Consider the following 16,787-nt stretch of genomic DNA (forward strand, 5'->3'; position numbering starts at 1 on the left):
AATTTCTAGTTCTTTACTATGGTTTTGTGTAACATCCCTAGGACAGATTTCCCTAGTTTTCCTTATGCCACTGTAAAGGTAGCAGTCTCATTCTTAGATTACTAGTATAATTTCTGCCAAATTTCTATTATTTGTTGAACTACATCATAGTCTAGTAACAGTTTGCAATTATCTTGACTTTTAAAGATCTGAGTTTTGAAGGAATTTAGTTACTTAGCACACAATCGCTTTTGAATGTTATTCGGAAAACTCAGGTAGTTTTGTTAACAGAAAATCCATTATTTCAAATGGCACAATGGTCTTGTTAAAACTTCCTGTTAGTATCATCTAAATATCTTCCTCTTTGTTTTCTGCATTGTCATTTCTTCCTAGAAGCCTTTCCTGATACTCCCAGGCAAATTTTCCTTCTTCTGATAATTTTCTGTGCCACTTTTATGCTAATTATAACTAATTTGGATCCCTTGAAATGTGGCACCTAATACAGCCCATAAATGCAAACTAAATATTTTATCCCCTCTATTAGAGATAAGCTACATGTAAGAAACATGGGATTAATCTTTATAGTGCTCACTATGCCCAAACCCCTTATAAGAAAACCATTCCACTTTCAGGTGTTTTCTAGGTACCCTAATTATCTCTCTACAACTGCTGTCATCATATATAATTATTAGTTTGTATCTGCCACTTCAACTAGACAATGTGCTCCTTGAAGGCAGGTACCATGACATACTATGAGAATTGAAACTAAGTTTTGTTGAGGCCAGATTCAGTGGCCCACGCCTGTAATCCCAGCACTTTGGGAGGCAGAGGCGGGCGGATCAACACAGGTCAGGGGGTTGGAGACCAGCCTGTTCACCATGGTGAAACTGCGTCTCTACTTAAAATACAAAAAAAATTAGCCAGGCGTGGTGGCAGGTGCCTGTAATCCCAGCTACTCGGGAGGGCTGAGGCAGGAAAATCGCTCGAATCTGGGAGGCAGAGGTTGCAGTGAGCCGAGCTCGCGCCACTGCACTCCAGCCTGGGCAAGAGTGAGACTCCATCTCAAAAAGAGAGAGAAAAAAAAGTTTTGTTCTAAGGACTGGACATGGTAATACTTTTTTCTTTTATGGGGTGGGGGGGCGGTAGAGACGGGGGTCTATGCTCCCAGGGCTGGTCTCCAACTCCTGGCCTCAAGTAAGCCTCTTGCCTGGGCCTCCCAAGGTGCTCGGATTGCAAGGGTGAGCCACTGCTCCTGGCCGTAATAGTTTTTGAAAGTTGACAAGTTTTGTACTATTATTTGGTACAGCTATTATTATTACAGGTATTATCATCAGCTACAGCCATTCAATTCAGTATCAGAGAAAGAAAACGCCAATATGTTTTGTCTTGTCAGGTAAATTACAAAATCGTTTTGTTATTTTGCCTTTGTGGCCTAGAAAAAATGACTGAAGAGCGGAAAACAGAAAATCAGTATGAGAAATCTACACTGAAGATACATCAAAATAACGTTCAGGAGAGTCATGTCACCTGGTTACATCTGGAAGCCACTGGGCAGTTAGGCTGGGCCACTCCAGAGCATGGGTCATCACCAAATCATAAAGAAAAGGGGTGTTCTTTTTCCATATTTTATATTCCTCGTTGATCACTCGTTCTTCCACTGCGTCGTCGAACGCTGCTAAAAATTTTTAAAACAAATTAAGTTAGCAAACAAACGGAAACTGGGTAATCCTCTGCAAAGCTACCAGCACGACTCCTACACCCTGACTCTGAAATGGAGGTGATTTGTCTAAATCCCCACGGCAGAGGTACCCACACTCCACCTTCGCGGTGCCAGAACTCCTCGGGCCATCCCCGCCAAACACTCCGTTACCCGTTCCAGGCCACCGGGCCAGGCCTTCGGAGCACGCTCGCGCGCGCCGAAACTCACAAGCCTGACTAGAAGGCCCGAGCTCCGAGCCTTGTGGGTAGGAAGCGGTGTCCCGAGGCTCGGGACAGAGGCCGAGAGACCGATATCGAGGGCGGGAGGAGGAACAAACAACCGCCGGGAGCCCCACCGCCAGCTTCGCCAGCGGCGACCGACGTCGGTCCCAGGGAACCGGCGAGCCGTTAGCCCGCCCCGCGGGGAGTTCCCTTTTCACGCCTTCAGTACCGGGAACTGCACTCGGCAAACTCGGGCCTGCCCTCACTGTTAGGCCGTGTCGAGGCCGCGGCTCAGCCCCGGCACCCGCTGCCCTCCTGGGGCAGCCCCGGCACCCTCACCTTCCTTGTCGGCCATGGCGGGCAGACGAGCCGGGGGAACCCTGGGGTCGAACGTTGCGGGAGGGGCGGGGAGGCAGCAGGCGCTCGCTCTGCGCGCGCGGCCTCTATTGTTTCCTGCGCCCCCAGCGCGAGGGCCGACTCGCGCACCTTCGCGCCAACATCAGCCAATTGGAGCGCTCCTAACGGCGGGAAGGGCGGGGAAGCCGCGCTTGCGACCTATCCAGACGCGCGGAGTAGCTTTCCGCGGGGACCGAGGCGCGCGCTCCGCCCCTCCCCCAACACCTCCCGCAGCCGACTTCTAGCGACTGCGCGCGACAGCGTTGACGGGACTGCGCCCGGCCAGGGTCACGTGAGAGAGGTTTAGTCCACACACTCCCGCGGCCCGAGGGCAGCCATTTTCTTGAAGGCTATTAAGCTTACGACCCTTTCAGAGTACTGAGATGAAAAATATAGAATGACTTTGGGTCTAATTATCAATTTTGGGGGTGAGGCGGGGAAAAGAACCTCGCCACTCATTCAAGGTGCCCTTCAACGTTTTTCCTTAGTCTTTAGAAGGAACTAGTAACGAAGGGAGCGCAGAAGATGGGGTTTTGGCCTTTTAAACATGTGATCCAAGCAAGAGAGTCAGGACTAAAGCAGGGTAGCGGCCAACTCTGAGAAGGGAGTATGGTCCTTTAGGGGTGTGTGCTTAGGGGCGGGGTCTAGAGCGGAAGTAGTAGCTTCGGGCCGAAGTCCGGCGGATGAAGGGCGGAAGTAGAGTGTCTAATCCTGCAGTGATGGCGCAGGAAGAGGAAGATGTTAGAGATTACAGTTTGACTGAGGAACAGAAGGCGATCAAGGCCAAGTATCCGCCAGTCAATAGGAAGTACGAGTGTGAGTAGGTGGCTTACTTCTCTCTTTAGATGTGAGCACACAGGCATCCTCTCTCCTTACCCGCGGCTTCCTGCTACTCTTTCTCCTTTGCCCCATAGGTACTTCAAGCATGATCCCATTTGTGCCGGGTGTTATAGTCTCATTCGTACTTGTCCTGGGGATGCTGAAGGAAAAAGCCACCTGGTTTAATAGTCGCGAAACCTGCCCTCTCTCATTTACAGTCTCTTGAACTTCTTCCACATGTGCCTAATCACATTTATCTTCGTAAATTCTAAAGATAACCATATTTTCAGGCGTTTGCAGGTAGTTACTCCCATGTATTTCCCTACGGTGAGATAGAGTGTGCCAGGTTAGAGGACTCGGAAAGCTAATTAGGGGGTTTCTAACTTGATGTTTCACCTCGATCATATTAGCAAAAAGACCTGGTTTTGCCATTTATGATTGTGATTTTAAAAAATGATTATTTTACGTCGGGCGCGGTGGCTCACGCCTGTAATCCCAGCACTTTGGGAGGCCGAGGCAGGCGGATCACCTGAGTTCGGAAGTTCAAGATCAGCCTGACGAACATGGAAAAAACCCGTCTCTACTAAAAATAAAAAATTAGCTGGGCGTGGTGGCGCATGCTTGTAATCCCAGCTACTCGGGAGACTGAGGCAGGAGAATCGCTTGAACCTGGGAGGCAGAGGTTGTGGGAGCCGAGATCGCCCATTGCACTCCAGCCTGGGCAACGAGCGAAACTCTCTCAAAAAAAAAAAAAAAAAAAAAAAAAATATATATATATATATATATGTTTTTAGAGATGGGGTCTCGCACTGTCGTCCAGGCTGGAGTGCAATGGAGCGATCATAGCCCGCGCTGCAGCGGCCAGCTGGTTTTGCCATTTATTCGCTTAGTGACTTTAGGCAAATCACGTAACCTATCTTTGTCTCTTAAATTCTATATTAAACTTTAAGCTGTCATCCCTAAAGGTAGCTGTGGTTTGGGGAGCACAAATCTGACTTTTATTTATCTGCTTAAAATCTTTCATTAATTTCTCATTGTCCTCTCTGTAAAATCTACTTATTTACCATATTATTCTAGGCTCTGTGCTTTCTGGACCTGGCCTACCTCCTAGCATATCCCCTTCTCTCACTTAAAACAATTTTAAAATATAGGCCGGGCGCGGTGGCTCACACCTATAATCCCAGTACTTTGGGAAACCGACATGAGTGGATCCCCTGAGGTCAGGAGTTCCAGACCAGTCTGGCCAACATGGTGAAACCCTGTCTCTACTGAAAATGCAAAAATTAGCTGGGCATGATGGTGGGCGCCTGTAATCCCAGCTACTCGGGAGGCTGAGGCAGAAGAATTGCTTGAACCCAGGAGGTGGAGGTTGCAATGAGCTGAGATCACAGCACTGCACTCCAGCCTGGGCAACAGAGCGATACTGTCCCCACCCCCACCCCCAGAAAAAAAAGATTGGGTGCTGTGGCTCATGCCTGTAATCCCAGCACTTTGGGAGGTTGAGGCGGGTGGATCACCTGAGGTCAGGAGTTTGAGACCAGCCTGGCCTGGCCAACATGGTGAAACCGCATCTCTACTAAAAATTAAAAAATTAGATGGGCATGGTGGTGGGCACCTGTAATCCCAGCTACTTGGAAGGCTGAGGCAGGAGAATCGCTTGAACCCGGGAGGCGGAGGTTGCCGTGAGCCGAGGTTGCGCCATTGTACTCCAGCCTGGGCGACAGATCTGGGCCACAGAGCCTGACTCTCTCAAAAAAAAAAAAATTATTTTTAATAAGTCATATATATTGATTCGAAATTCAGAAAGTGTAACATAATGCAGTGAAAAGTAACTCTGGCAGCCCCCATCCCCAACCACCTAGTTCCCCTCTGTAGGGCAGTCATTGTTACCTTTTTCTTACGTGTACATACCTAGATGTTCTAGCATTTAACCGGTTTTCAGTTGATGGATGTTTAGGCTATTTTTACTCTTGTGGTATTAGAAACAGTGCAGCAGTGAATATACTTTTTTTTTTTTTTTTTTGAGACAGAGTCTTGCTCTGTCGCCCAGGCTGGAGTGCAGTGGCCGGATCTCAGCTCACTGCAAGCTCTGCCTCCCGGGTTCACTCCATTCTCCTGCCTCAGCCTCCTGAGTAGCTGGGACTACAGGCGCCCGCCACCACGCCCGGCTAGTTTTTTGTACTTTTTAGTAGAGACGGGGTTTCACCGTGTTAGCCAGGATGGTCTCGATCTCCTGACCTCATGATCCGCCCGTCTCGGCCTCCCAAAGTGCTGGGATTACAGGCTTGAGCCACCGCGCCCGGCCAGCAGTGAATATACTTGTACATCCATTGTTTTGTACATGTGCAAGTGAATCTGTGGAATCAAGTTCTCCAAGTTAAATTGCTTTGCCAAAGGATATGTGCGTTTTTTTGTTTCCGTTGCTAAGACTCATACATTTTTTAAAAGCATATTTTAACTTGGACAGTTATTGCCAAATTGCTCTCTATAGAAGTTGTACCAGTTTATACTTTCACTAGTATTGTGTGAATGTGCCTCTTTCCTCCCACTTTTACTGTTACCATACTTTTTGGCCTTTTCCAATTTGTAAAGTATACTTACTGTATTTTTCTTATTGTAAGTGAAGTTGAACATATTATAGTGTTTTGGAACTATTTGTATTTCCCATACTGTGGTGTGTATGTTAATATTCTTAGCCCTTTTTTCTCTTGGGTTATTTTTTTTTTCTCTTGGGTTATTTTTTTTTCTCTTGGGTTACTGGTTTTTCTTACTAGGCAGATAGTATTGTTATGCAGTGCAGCTCATTAACCAGTGGTCCCCAACCTTTTTGACACCAGGGACTGGTTTCACGGAAGTCAGTTTTTCCACCAACGGGCGTTGTAGGGGAGTATGGTTTCAGGATGATTGAAGTGCATTACATTATTGTGCATTTTATTTCAGTTTTATTACATTGTAATATATAATGAAATAATTATACAGCTCACTGTAATACAGAATCAGTGGGAGCCCTGAGCTTGTTTTCTTGCAACTAGGTGGTCCCATATGGGGGTGACAGATCATCAGGCTTTAGATTCTCATAGGGAGCACACAACCTAGATCCCTCCAATGTACAGTTCACAATAGTGTTCAGGCTCCTATGAGAATCTAATGCTGCGCCTGATCTGAAAGAAGGTGGAGCTCAGGCAGTAATGTAGGCAATGGGGAGTGGTTGTAAATATAGAAGAAACTTTGTGAGCTCATGTCCTGCTGTGCTGCCTGGTTCCTAACAGGCCACCAACTGGTACCAGCCTGGGGGTTGGGGACCCCCTGCATTAAGCCTTTCTTTCTTTCTTTTTGACATGGAGTCTCGCTTTGTCATCCAGGCTGGAGTGCAGTGGCACGATCTCCAGTCACTGCAACCTCCGCCTCCCAGGTTCAAGTAATTCTCCTGCCTCAGCCTCCTGAGTAGTTGGGATTACAGACATGCACCACCACACTGGGCTAATTTTTTTTCTTTTTTTTTTTGAGATGAAATTTCGCTCTTGTTGCCCAAGCTGGAGTGCAATGGTGCGATCTCAGCTCACTGCAACCTCCGCCTCCTGGGTTCAAGCAATTTTCCTGCCTTAGCCTCCTAAGTAGCTGGGATTACAGGCACCCGCCACCAAGCCCACCTAATTTTTGTATGTTTAGTAGAGAGGAGGTTTCACCATGTTGACCAGGCTGGTTTTGAACTTCTGACCTCAGGTGATCCACCCCCCTCGGCCTCCCAAAGTGCTGGGATTACAGGCGTGAGCCACCACATCTGGCCAACCCTTTCTTTTTTCTTTTCTTTTTTTTTTTGAGACAGTGTCTTGCTCTGTCTCCCAGGCTGGAATGCAGTGGCACAATCTCAGCTTACAGCAACCTCCGCCTCCTGGGTTCAAGTGATTCTCTTTTTTTTTTTTTGAGACAGAGTCTCACTCTGTCGCCCAGGCTGCAGTGCAGTGGAGCGATCTCTGCTTACTGCAAGCTCCGCCTCCCAGGTTCACGCCATTTTCTTGCCTCAGCCTCTTGAGTAGCTGGGACTGCAGGCGCCCGCCACCATGCCTGGTTAATTTCTTGGTATTTTTAGTAGAGACGGGGTTTCACTGTGTTAGCCAGGATGGTCTTGAGCTCCTGACCTTGCAATCCACCCGCCTCGGCCTCCCAAAGTGCTAGGATTACAGGCGTGAGCCACTGTGCCTGGCCTCAAGTGATTCTCTTGCCTCAACCTTCTGTATGACTGGGATTACAGGCGCCCACCACCACGCCTGGCTAATTTTTGTGTTTTTTTAGTAGAGACAGGGTTTCACTATGTTGGCCAGGATAGTCTTGAAATCCTGACCTCAATCAAGTGATCCGCCCACCTGAGCCTCCCAAAGTGCTGGGATCACAGGCATGAGCCACCACGCCCAGTCAACCCTTTCTTGGGCAACCCTTTCTTTTATGGCTTCTAAGATAAGATGTCATACTCAGGGAAGGCCTTGTCCACTGAGATTTTAAAATAATTTTCCTATTTTTTTCTATACATTTGAAAAGAAAACTTTTATTGAATAACCTGTGGCCAGGCCTGGTGGCTCACACCTGTAATCCTAGCACTTTGGGAGGCCAAGGTGGGTGGATCTCTTGAGGCCAAGAGTTGGAGACCAGCCTGGCCAACATGGCGAAATGCCATTTCTTTTTTTTTTTTTTTTTGAGGCGGAGTCTCGCTCTGTCACCCAGGCTGGAGTGCAGTGGCCGGATCTCAGCTCACTGCAAGCTCCGCCTCCCGGGCCCACGCCATTCTCCTGCCTCAGCCTCCCGAGTAGCTGGGACCACAGGCGCCTGCCACCGCGCCCGGCTAATTTTTTTGTATTTTTAGTAGAGACAGGGTTTCACCATGTTAGCCAGGATGGTCTCGATCTCCTGACCTTGTGATCCGCCCTCCTCAGCCTCCCAAAGTGCTGGGATTACAGGCGTGAGCCACTGCGCCTGGCGTGAAATGCCATTTCTACTAAAAATATAAAAATTAGGCCAGGCACCGTGGCTCATGCCTGTAATCCCAGCACTTTGGGAGGTCAGGAGATCGAGACCATCCTGGCCAACATGGTGAAACCCTGTCTCTACTAAAAATACAAAAAAAATTAACTAGACTTGGTGGCACGTACCTGTAATCCCAGTTTGAATCAGGGAGTCGGAGGTTGCAGTGAGCCAAGATCACGCCATTGCACTGCAGCCTAGTGACAGACTGAGACTCTGTCTCAATAAATAAATAAATAAATAAATAGCAGCCTGGCGACAGACTGAGACTCTGTCTCAATAAATAAATAAATAAATAAATAAAATAAAACAAAATAAAAATTAGATGAGTGTGGTTGTGGTGGTGCATGCCTGTAATCCCAGCTACTAGGGAGGCTGAGAAGAGAATCGCTTTAACCCAGGAATTGGAGTTTGCTTTGAGCCGAGATGGCACCATTGCAGTCCAGCGTGGGCAACAGAGTGAGACTCTGTCTCAGAAAGTAAAATGAAGGCTGGGCTCAGTGGCTCACGCCTGTAATCCCAGCACTTTGGGAGGCCGTGGCAGACGGATCATGAGGTCAGGAGATTAAGACCATCTTGGGCCGGGCACGGTGGCTCAAGCCTGTAATCCCAGCACTTTGGGAGGCTGAGACGGGCGGATCACGAGGTCAGGAGATTGAGACCATCCTGGCTAATACGGTGAAACCCCGTCTCTACTAAAAATACAAAAACTAGCCGGGCGAGGTGGCGGGCGCCTGTAGTCCCAGCTACTCGGGGGGGCTGAGGCAGGAGAATGGCGGAAACCCGGGAGGCGGAGCTTGCAGTGAGCTGAGATCTGGCCACTGCACTCCAGTCTGGGCGACAGAGCGAGACTCCGCCTCAAAAAAAAAAAAAAAAAAAAAGACCATCTTGGCTAACACGGTGAAACCCCATCTCTACTAAAAATACAAAAAATTAGCCGGGCGTGGTGGTGGGCGCCTGTAGTCCCAGCTACTTGGGAGTCTGAGGCAGGAGAATGGTGTGAACCCGGGAGGTGGAACTTGCAGTGAGCTAAGATCACACCACTGCACTCCAGCCTGGGTGACAGAGCGAGACTCCATCTCAAAAAATAAGAAACCAAAAAAGAATCTAAAAAACTTTCAGTCATCTGGAATTAGATACCAAGGGAAAAAAAAAATCCTTTTTTTTTTTTTTTTTTCCTGGGACAGTCTTGTTCTGTCACCCAAGCTGGAGTGGTGCAATGGCGCGATTTTGACTTACTACAATCTCTGCCTCCTGGACTCAAGTGATCCTCCCACTTCAGCCTCTCAAATAGCCGGGATTACAGGTGTGCACCACCATACCCAGCTACTTTTTCATTTTTAGTAGAGATGGAGTTTCACCATGTTGGCCAGGCTGGTCTCGAATTTCTGACCTCAGGTGATCTGCCCGACTTGGCCTCCCAAAGTGCGAGGAGTACAGACATGAGCCACTGCACCCAGCCAAAATATATCTTTTACTGAAGTATGATGTACTTATAGAAGAGTGCCCGTGTCATAAGTTAATTTTCAGAAACTGAGTATACTTGTATAAGTAGTATAATAGCAGTTCTCAAAATGTAATCTTTATATTCCTAGGTTTCCCTGTACCCTTCCAGAGGGGCTGTGATGTCAAACTATTTTCATAATAATACTGAGATGTTACTGTTTTCACTGTGTTGATATTTGTACTGGTGGTACAAAATCAATGGCTGGTAAAACTGGCCCCAGCCTGTAGTCCCAGCTACTCCAGAGGCTGAGGTGGGAGGATAACTTGAACCCAGGAGTTTGAGACTGGGCTCGGTCTTTTGGAGCTATAATTGCAGCACTGCACTCTATCCTGGGCTATAGAGCAAGGCTGGGCTCTATCTTTTGGAGCTATAATTGCCCCCACTGCACTCCATCCTGAGCTACATAGCAGGAACCTATCTGTGAAAGAAAAAGCAAAAACAAAATCTCTTGGCCCCTTAGCACAAATAGAGACAGCAGCACCAAACCGTATGCTAGAAAGGGTCTCCCTCTGTCTCCCAGGCTGGAGTATAGTGGCGCTGTCATGGCTTGCTGCAACCTTGAACTCCTAGACTCAAGCTGTTCTGCCACCTCAGCCTCCTGAGTAGCTAGGACTACTATATATGCCTGGCCACCACACCTAGCTAATTATGTTATTTTTTGTAGAGATGGGATCTTGCCATGTTGCCTAGGCTGGTCTTGAAATCCTGGCCTTAAGCAATCCTCCTGCCTTGTCCTCCCGAAGTGCTGGGATTACAGGTGTGAGCCACTGCACCTAGCCGTAATGAAATTCTTCAGTGAAAATGACTTTTTTTTTTTTTTTTTGAGATGAAGTCTCACTCTGTTGACAGGCTAGAGTGTAGTGGCGCCCTCTCGGCTCATTGCAACCTCCTGCTTCTGGGTGCAAGCAATTCTCCCGCCTCAGCCTCCTGAGTACCCGGGACTACAGGCACGTGCCACCACGCCCAGCTAATTTTTATATTTTTAGTAGAGACGGGGTTTCACCATGTTGGCCAGGATGGTCTCAATCTCTTGACCTCGTGGTCTGCCCGCCTCAGCCTCCCCAAATGCTGGGATTACAGGCATGAGCCACCGTGTCCAGTTGCCTCTTTTTTTTTTTTTTTTTTTAAGTACATGGTAGTAAATTAAACACCTGGGCGAGGTGGCGCATGCCTATAATCCTAACACTTTGGGAGGCCTAAGCCGGAGGATTTCTTGAGCCCGGGACTTCCAGATTAGTCTGGGGAACACAATGAAACACATCTCTACAAAAAAAAAAAAAAAAAAAGCTGGGTGTGGTGGCATATGTGTGTAGTCCTGTAGTCCCACCTACTGGGGAAGCTGAGCCAGAAGGATTGCTTGAGCTCAGAATGTCAAGGTTGCAGTGGGTTGTTATGCCACTATAGTCCCGACCTGGACGACAGAGTCCCTGACTCCAACTAAAAAAAAAAAAGGAAAAAGAAAAGAACATTCTTAGGCTAGGAGCAGTGGCTCACACCTATAATCCCAACACTTTGGGAGGTGAAGGTGGAAGGATCACTTGAAGCTAGGAGTTTAAGCAACCCGTGCAACCTAGTGAGACCCCCATCTTTTTATAGAAAAAGAAAAAAAAAAGTAAAAAAAATTAGCCGGGGCCAGGCATGTTGGCTCATGCCTATAATTCCAACACTTTGGGAGGCTGAGGCGGGCGGATCACGAGGTCAGGAGTTCAAGACCAGCCTGGCCAACATAGTGAAACCCTGTCTCTACTGAAAATGCAAAAATTAGTCAGGTGTGGTGGCGCATGCCTGTAGGCCCAGCTACTCAGGAGGCTGAGGCAGGAGAATTGCTTGAACCCGGGAGGCAGGGGTTTTGGTGAGCTGAGATCACGCCACTCCACTCCAGCCTGGGCAACAGAGTGAGAGTCAGTCTCAAAAAAAAAAAAAAAATTAGCCGGGCATGGTGGTGCATGCCCGCAGTCCCAGCTACCTAGAGGCTGAGGCAGGAGGGATCTCTTGAGCCCAGGAGGTCAAGGCTGCAGTGAGCCATGATTGTGCCACTGTACTCCTTGGTAGTACAGTACTCACCTCGGTAGACAGTTAGAACCCGTCTCTTTAAAAAAAAAAAAAAAAAAAAGCTAAAGGCCAAGTGCAGTGGCTCACATCTGTAAACATTTTTTTGTCGTTATTGAAACAGATTCTCACAGTGTTGCCCAGGCTGGAGTGCAGTGGCACCATCTTGGCTCACTGCAAGCTCCTCCTCCTGGCTTCAGGTCATTCTCCTGCCTCAGCCTCCAGAGTAGCTGGGATTACAGGCACCTGCACCACGCCCAGCTAATTTTTTGTATTTTTAGTAGAGACAGGGTTTCACCATTTTGGCCAGGATGATCTTGATCTCCTGATCTCGTGATCCGCCCGCCTCAGCCTCCCATAGTGCTGGGATTACAGGCGTAAGCCACCAAGCCCGGCTAAAGATATTGTTTTAAAAAAATTGTTTAGGCCAGGCGTAGTGGCTCACGCCTGTAATCCCAGCACTTTGGGAGGCCGAGGTGGGCAGATCACGAGGTCAGAAGATCGAGACCATCCTGGCTAACACGGTGAAACCCCGTCTCTACTAAAAATACAAACAATTAGCGGCGTGTGGTGGCGGGTGCCTGTAGTCCCAGCTACTCAGGAGGCTGAGGCAGGAGAATGGCGTGAACCCGGGAGGCAGAGGTTGCAGTGAGCCGAAATCACCACTGCACTCCAGCCTGGGCGACACAGCGAGACTCCGTCTCAAAAAAAAAAAAATCTTTTTTTTTTTTTTTTTTTTTTTGAGACGGAGTCTCGCTCTGTCGCCCAGGCTGGAGTGCAGTGGCCGGATCTCAGCTCACTGCAAGCTCCGCCTCCCGGGTTTACGCCATTCTCTCGCCTCAGCCTCCCGAGTAGCTGGGACTACAGGCGCCCGCCATCTCGCCCGGCTAATTTTTTGTATTTTTTTAGTAGAGACGGGGTTTCACCGTGTTAGCCAGGATGGTCTCGATCTCCTGACCTCGTGATCCGCCCGTCTCGGCCTCCCAAAGTGCTGGGATTACAGGCTTGAGCCACCGCGCCCGGCCAAAAAATCTTTAATGAATCAGTAAGAACTATTGATGTTACGAAATCTTAACTTTTAATATTCTGAATAGGTGCCTTTTTAATTGTTGACAAAATAGTGGAAATCTAAAATATTTGGAGAGATTTTATTCTGAGCCAAATATAAGTGACCATGGCCCCTGACACAGCCCTCTGGAGGTCCTGAGAACATTTGCTCAGTGTGCCCAAGGTGGTCAGGGCATAGCTTGGTTTTATACATTTCAGAGAGGCATGAGACATTAATCAGGTATGTTTAAGAAATACATTGCTTTGGTCCAGAAACATGGGACAACTCAAAGCCAGGAGGTGAGGGGGGTGGACGGTTGGGGGAGCTTCCATGTTATAAGTGAATTTAAACATTTTCGGGTTGATAATGGGTTGAATTTGTCTAAAGACCTGGGATTCTGGCTCATGCCTGTAATAATCCCAGCACTTTGGGAGGCTGAGGCTGGCAGATCATGAGGTCAGGAGATTGAGACCATCCTGGCCAACATGGTGAAACTCTGTCTCTGCTAAAATACAGAAAAATTAGCCAGGCATTGTGGCGTGCGTCTGTAATCCCAGCAACTCAGGAGGCTGAGGCAGGGGAATCGCTTGAACCCAGGAGGCGGAAGTTGCAGTGAAGCCGAGATCGTGGCATTGCTCTCCAGCCTGACGACAGAGTAAGACTCCATCTCAAAAAAAAAAGACCTAGAATTGATAGAAAGATAATGTTCTGGTTAAGATAAAAGATTGTGGGCCGGGCGCGGTGGCTCAAGCCTGTAATCCCAGCACTTTGGGAGGCCGAGACGGGCGGATCACGAGGTCAGGAGTTCGAGATCATCCTGGCTAACACGGTGAAACCCTGCCTCTACTAAAAAATACAAAAAGCTAGCCAGGCGAGGTGGCTGGCGCCTGTAGTCCCAGCTACTCGGGAGGCTGAGGCAGGAGAATGGCGTAAACCCGGGAGGCGGAGCTTGCAGTGAGCTGAGATCCGGCCACTGCACTCCAGCCTGGGTGACAGAGTGAGACTCCGTCTCAAAAAAAAAAAGATAAAAGATTGTGGAGAACAAAGTTCTTTTGAAGTCTTATAGTGGTTGCCCTTAGAGACAACAGATGACAAATGTTTCCTATTCAGATATTCAGATGTTAGTTAATATCTTTAAGATTGGGAGGGTCTGCAAGAAAAAGATCTAGCTATGTTAATAGAGATTCTTTTTTTTTTTTTTTTTTTAGTGTCCAATCTCTTTTATTACAGAGGGATTAGGGTAAAAGATCCTGGGCATCCACTGGTTATCTTGGAGTGGCAGGGGGCACTCAGTCCCTCCGCAGGTTCTTGAGCCGTTCCTCCAGGTCTGCATCAGCATCAGCTAGGGCTGAGGCTGCGGCCTCTGCTTTTTTCCCACCAGCAGCCACACTGAGCGAGCCCCCAGTTGAGGAGAGGTTTGACAGCTCATCTGTTAGGCTAAGTCCCAGCTCATCCAGGACCTGGGACACAACAGCATCACTCTCCTCTTCATCTTCCTCATCACCCATGGCATCATCAATGGCATCATTCATCATCTCCTTCATATCCATGATCTCTGCCTGCCGCTCAAACTCCATCATGATCATCTGGATCTGGGGCAACTTCAGCTGTCTGTTCATGGTGCCCATGGCCTTGGTGACACCCTTCATGGCTTGTGCCATTGAGTTGTTGGACTTGAGTGTCTGAATCTTGAGGGACACAGCCTGGATGTTGGCCCGCATCAATACAAACTTGCGCACATAGCGCCGGGTGCGCACCAAGTCTTTTGCCATGATGCGAACGGCATCCATCTGGCCTTGCTTGGCCATCTTCTTAATGTCTGCAATTATTTTCTTCTCCTGAGTCTCTAGTTTCTGTCGCTCGCGGTCCAGCTCCCGCATGGCACGGTTCAGGGCCCTCTGGTTCTGCCGCAGTAACTCCTCTGGCGTCTTCCGGCGCCCGAACAACAGGTCCATGGTGGTAGAAGCCCACTGGCAGGCCGGAACTGGGACGGGCACCCGCTTCCGCTTCCGTGTCCGAGATTCTCTAAGGATGTAAATTCTCCCCTACAAAGAACAGCTTTGCCTGGCCATTTCTTTCTTTCTTTTTTTTTTTTTTTGAGACAGAGTCTTGCCCTGTCGCCCAGGCTGGAGTGCAGTGACACCATCTCGGCTCACTGCAACGTCTGTATCCTAGGTTCAAGCAATTCTCCTACCTCAGCCTCCCGAGTAGCTGGGATTACAGGTGCCCGCCACTATGCCCAGCTAATTTTTGCATTTTTATTAAAGACGGAGTTTCACCACGTTGGCCAGGCTGGTCTTAAACTCTTGATCTCAGGTGTTCCGCCCGCCTTGGCCTCCCAAAGTGCTGGGATTACAGGTGTGAACCATCAAGCCCGGCCCTGGCCATTTCAAAATATGGCAAAGAAACATGTTTTGGGGTAAAATATTTTGATTTTCTTCCTTCCTTCCTTGTCTTGTATCTTGTAATGTTATGCCTGAGTCAAGTTAGAAAGTAAGTCACCATATATACGGTTATATAAAACCCTTCTGATGAGAATTTATGATTTGTAGGGCATGACTCCCCAAACCCCTTAGATAGGAATTTGGGCAAGATAAAAAAAATCAGAGTTTAGTCCTCATAATATTCTGTGTAACAAAATTGGAAGTAGGTATAAAGTATCTTTGTGGCATGCTAAGTGTTGATTACTCGTGGAAAATAACTTCTGTAACTGGCCGGGCTCAGTGGCTAACGCCTGTAATCCCAACACTTTGGGAGGCCGAGGCGGGCGGGTCACCTGAGGTTGGGAGTTCGAGACCAGCCTGACCAATATGGAGAAACCCCATCTCTACTAAAAATACAAAATTAGCCCGGCGTGGAGGCGCATCCCTGTAATCACAGCTATTCAGTAGGCTGAGGCAGGAGAATTGCTTGAACCCAGGAGGCAGAGGTTTTGGTGAGCTGAGATCACTCCATTGCACTCCAGCCTGGGCAACAAGAGCAAAATCTGTCTCAAAAACAACTTGTGTAATTGAGTTGTGAGCTGAACTAGCTCCGTTTTTCGTGGAACACTTTCTTTGAAAGAATGAAAGACATGCTATTGTTACTCAGACTTGAGTATTTGGCCTGCTCTATCGCCCAGGCTGGAGGGCAGTGGCAGGATCTTGGCTTACTGCAACCTTGGCCTTCTAGGTTCAAGGGATTTTCCTGCCTTGGCCTTGTGATTAGCTGGGATTATAGGCCCCACCTCCACGCCCAGCTAATTTTTTTTTTTTTTTTTTTTTGTATTTTTGTAGAGACAGGGTTTCACCATGTTGGCCAGGCTGGTCTTGAACTCCTGACCTCAGGCGATCCGCCCACCTTGGCGTCCCAAAGTGCTGGGATTACAGGCGTGGGCCACCACGCCCTGCTGGCAGATATTTTCTTGAAAGTGAACAGTGATCTGTCACATCAAGGAAAATAGCTGACAATATTTGTTGGTAATGATAAAATTCAAGGTGTCAAGTCCAATTAGAATTTTCAGGCCTAGTGAGCTAAATCCCAGCACTTTGGGAGGCCAAGGGGTATAGGGAGAACCCGCTCCTGATGTTTAACGTGGGTTCTTTTCTATTTCCTAAGTGTCTCGGCTGGGTTGAGAAATAAAGGGAAAGAGCGCAAGAGAGAGAAATTTAAAGCTGGGTGTCCGGGGGAGACATCACATGTCAGCAGGATCCGTGATGTTCCATGAGCCATAAAACCAGCCAGTTTTTATTAGGATTTTCAAAAGGGGAGGGAGTGCATGAATAGGGTGTGGTCACAGAGATCAGGGCGAGATCACAGGACCACCAGATGAAGTGAAATTAAAATTGCTAATGAAGTTTCGGGCACGCATTGTCATTGATAACATCAGGAAACAGGGTTTGAGAGCAGATAACCTGTCTGACCACAATTTATTAGATGGGAATTTTCTCATCCTGATAAGCCTGGGAGCACTATAGGAGACTGGGGCTTATTTCATCCCTTTGGCTTCGACCATAAAAGACAGGACGCCTTAAAAAGGGGCGGTCTATAGGCCTACCTTCAGGGCGCATTCTC

The 16,787-nt window shown here is 48.1% G+C and overlaps 3 protein-coding genes across 7 annotated transcripts in view; 1 reads left to right on the forward strand and 2 right to left on the reverse strand.

Moving 5' to 3' along the window:
* Positions 1 to 2,414, reverse strand: part of RBBP4 (RB binding protein 4, chromatin remodeling factor) — a 30,494-nt gene extending 28,080 nt beyond the window's left edge. Inside the window, exons 1-2 of one of the 2 annotated variants that reach the window (XM_033227275.1) lie at positions 2,239 to 2,414; positions 1,507 to 1,651 (exon numbers count right to left, since the gene is read on the reverse strand). In XM_033227275.1, the coding sequence (XP_033083166.1) occupies positions 1,507 to 1,651; positions 2,239 to 2,254 (161 nt within the window). In that variant the 5' untranslated portion in view covers positions 2,255 to 2,414. Of the gene's footprint in view, positions 1 to 1,506; positions 1,655 to 2,238 lie in introns of both variants that reach the window. The other variant, XM_033227274.1, reaches the window with a different exon arrangement.
* A 138-nt stretch (positions 2,415 to 2,552) lies between these two features.
* ZBTB8OS (zinc finger and BTB domain containing 8 opposite strand) overlaps positions 2,553 to 16,787 on the forward strand; it is a 34,416-nt gene continuing 20,181 nt past the window's right edge. For 3 of the 4 annotated variants that reach the window (XM_033227280.1, XM_033227278.1, XM_033227279.1), the window contains exon 1: positions 2,553 to 3,111. In XM_033227280.1, coding sequence (XP_033083171.1) covers positions 2,979 to 3,111 — 133 coding nt within the window. In that variant the 5' untranslated portion in view covers positions 2,553 to 2,978. Of the gene's footprint in view, positions 3,116 to 16,787 lie in introns of all 4 variants that reach the window. The other variant, XM_033227281.1, reaches the window with a different exon arrangement.
* On the reverse strand, positions 13,922 to 14,756 carry LOC117092942 (charged multivesicular body protein 2a-like). The gene has a single exon (XM_033227277.1). The coding sequence runs from the start codon at positions 14,687 to 14,689 to the stop codon at positions 14,024 to 14,026; it is 666 nt and encodes a 221-aa protein (XP_033083168.1). The 5' UTR covers positions 14,690 to 14,756; the 3' UTR covers positions 13,922 to 14,023.

This window comes from Trachypithecus francoisi, unplaced genomic scaffold, assembly GCF_009764315.1.
Source record: "Trachypithecus francoisi isolate TF-2019V2 unplaced genomic scaffold, Tfra_2.0 Lachesis_group12, whole genome shotgun sequence".
NCBI lineage: Eukaryota > Metazoa > Chordata > Mammalia > Primates > Cercopithecidae > Trachypithecus > Trachypithecus francoisi.

Coding starts and splice junctions, on each gene's coding strand:
- LOC117092942 (XM_033227277.1), bottom strand. CDS start 14,689: ATGGACCTGTTGTTCGGGCGCCGGAAGACGCCAGAGGAGTTACTGCGG.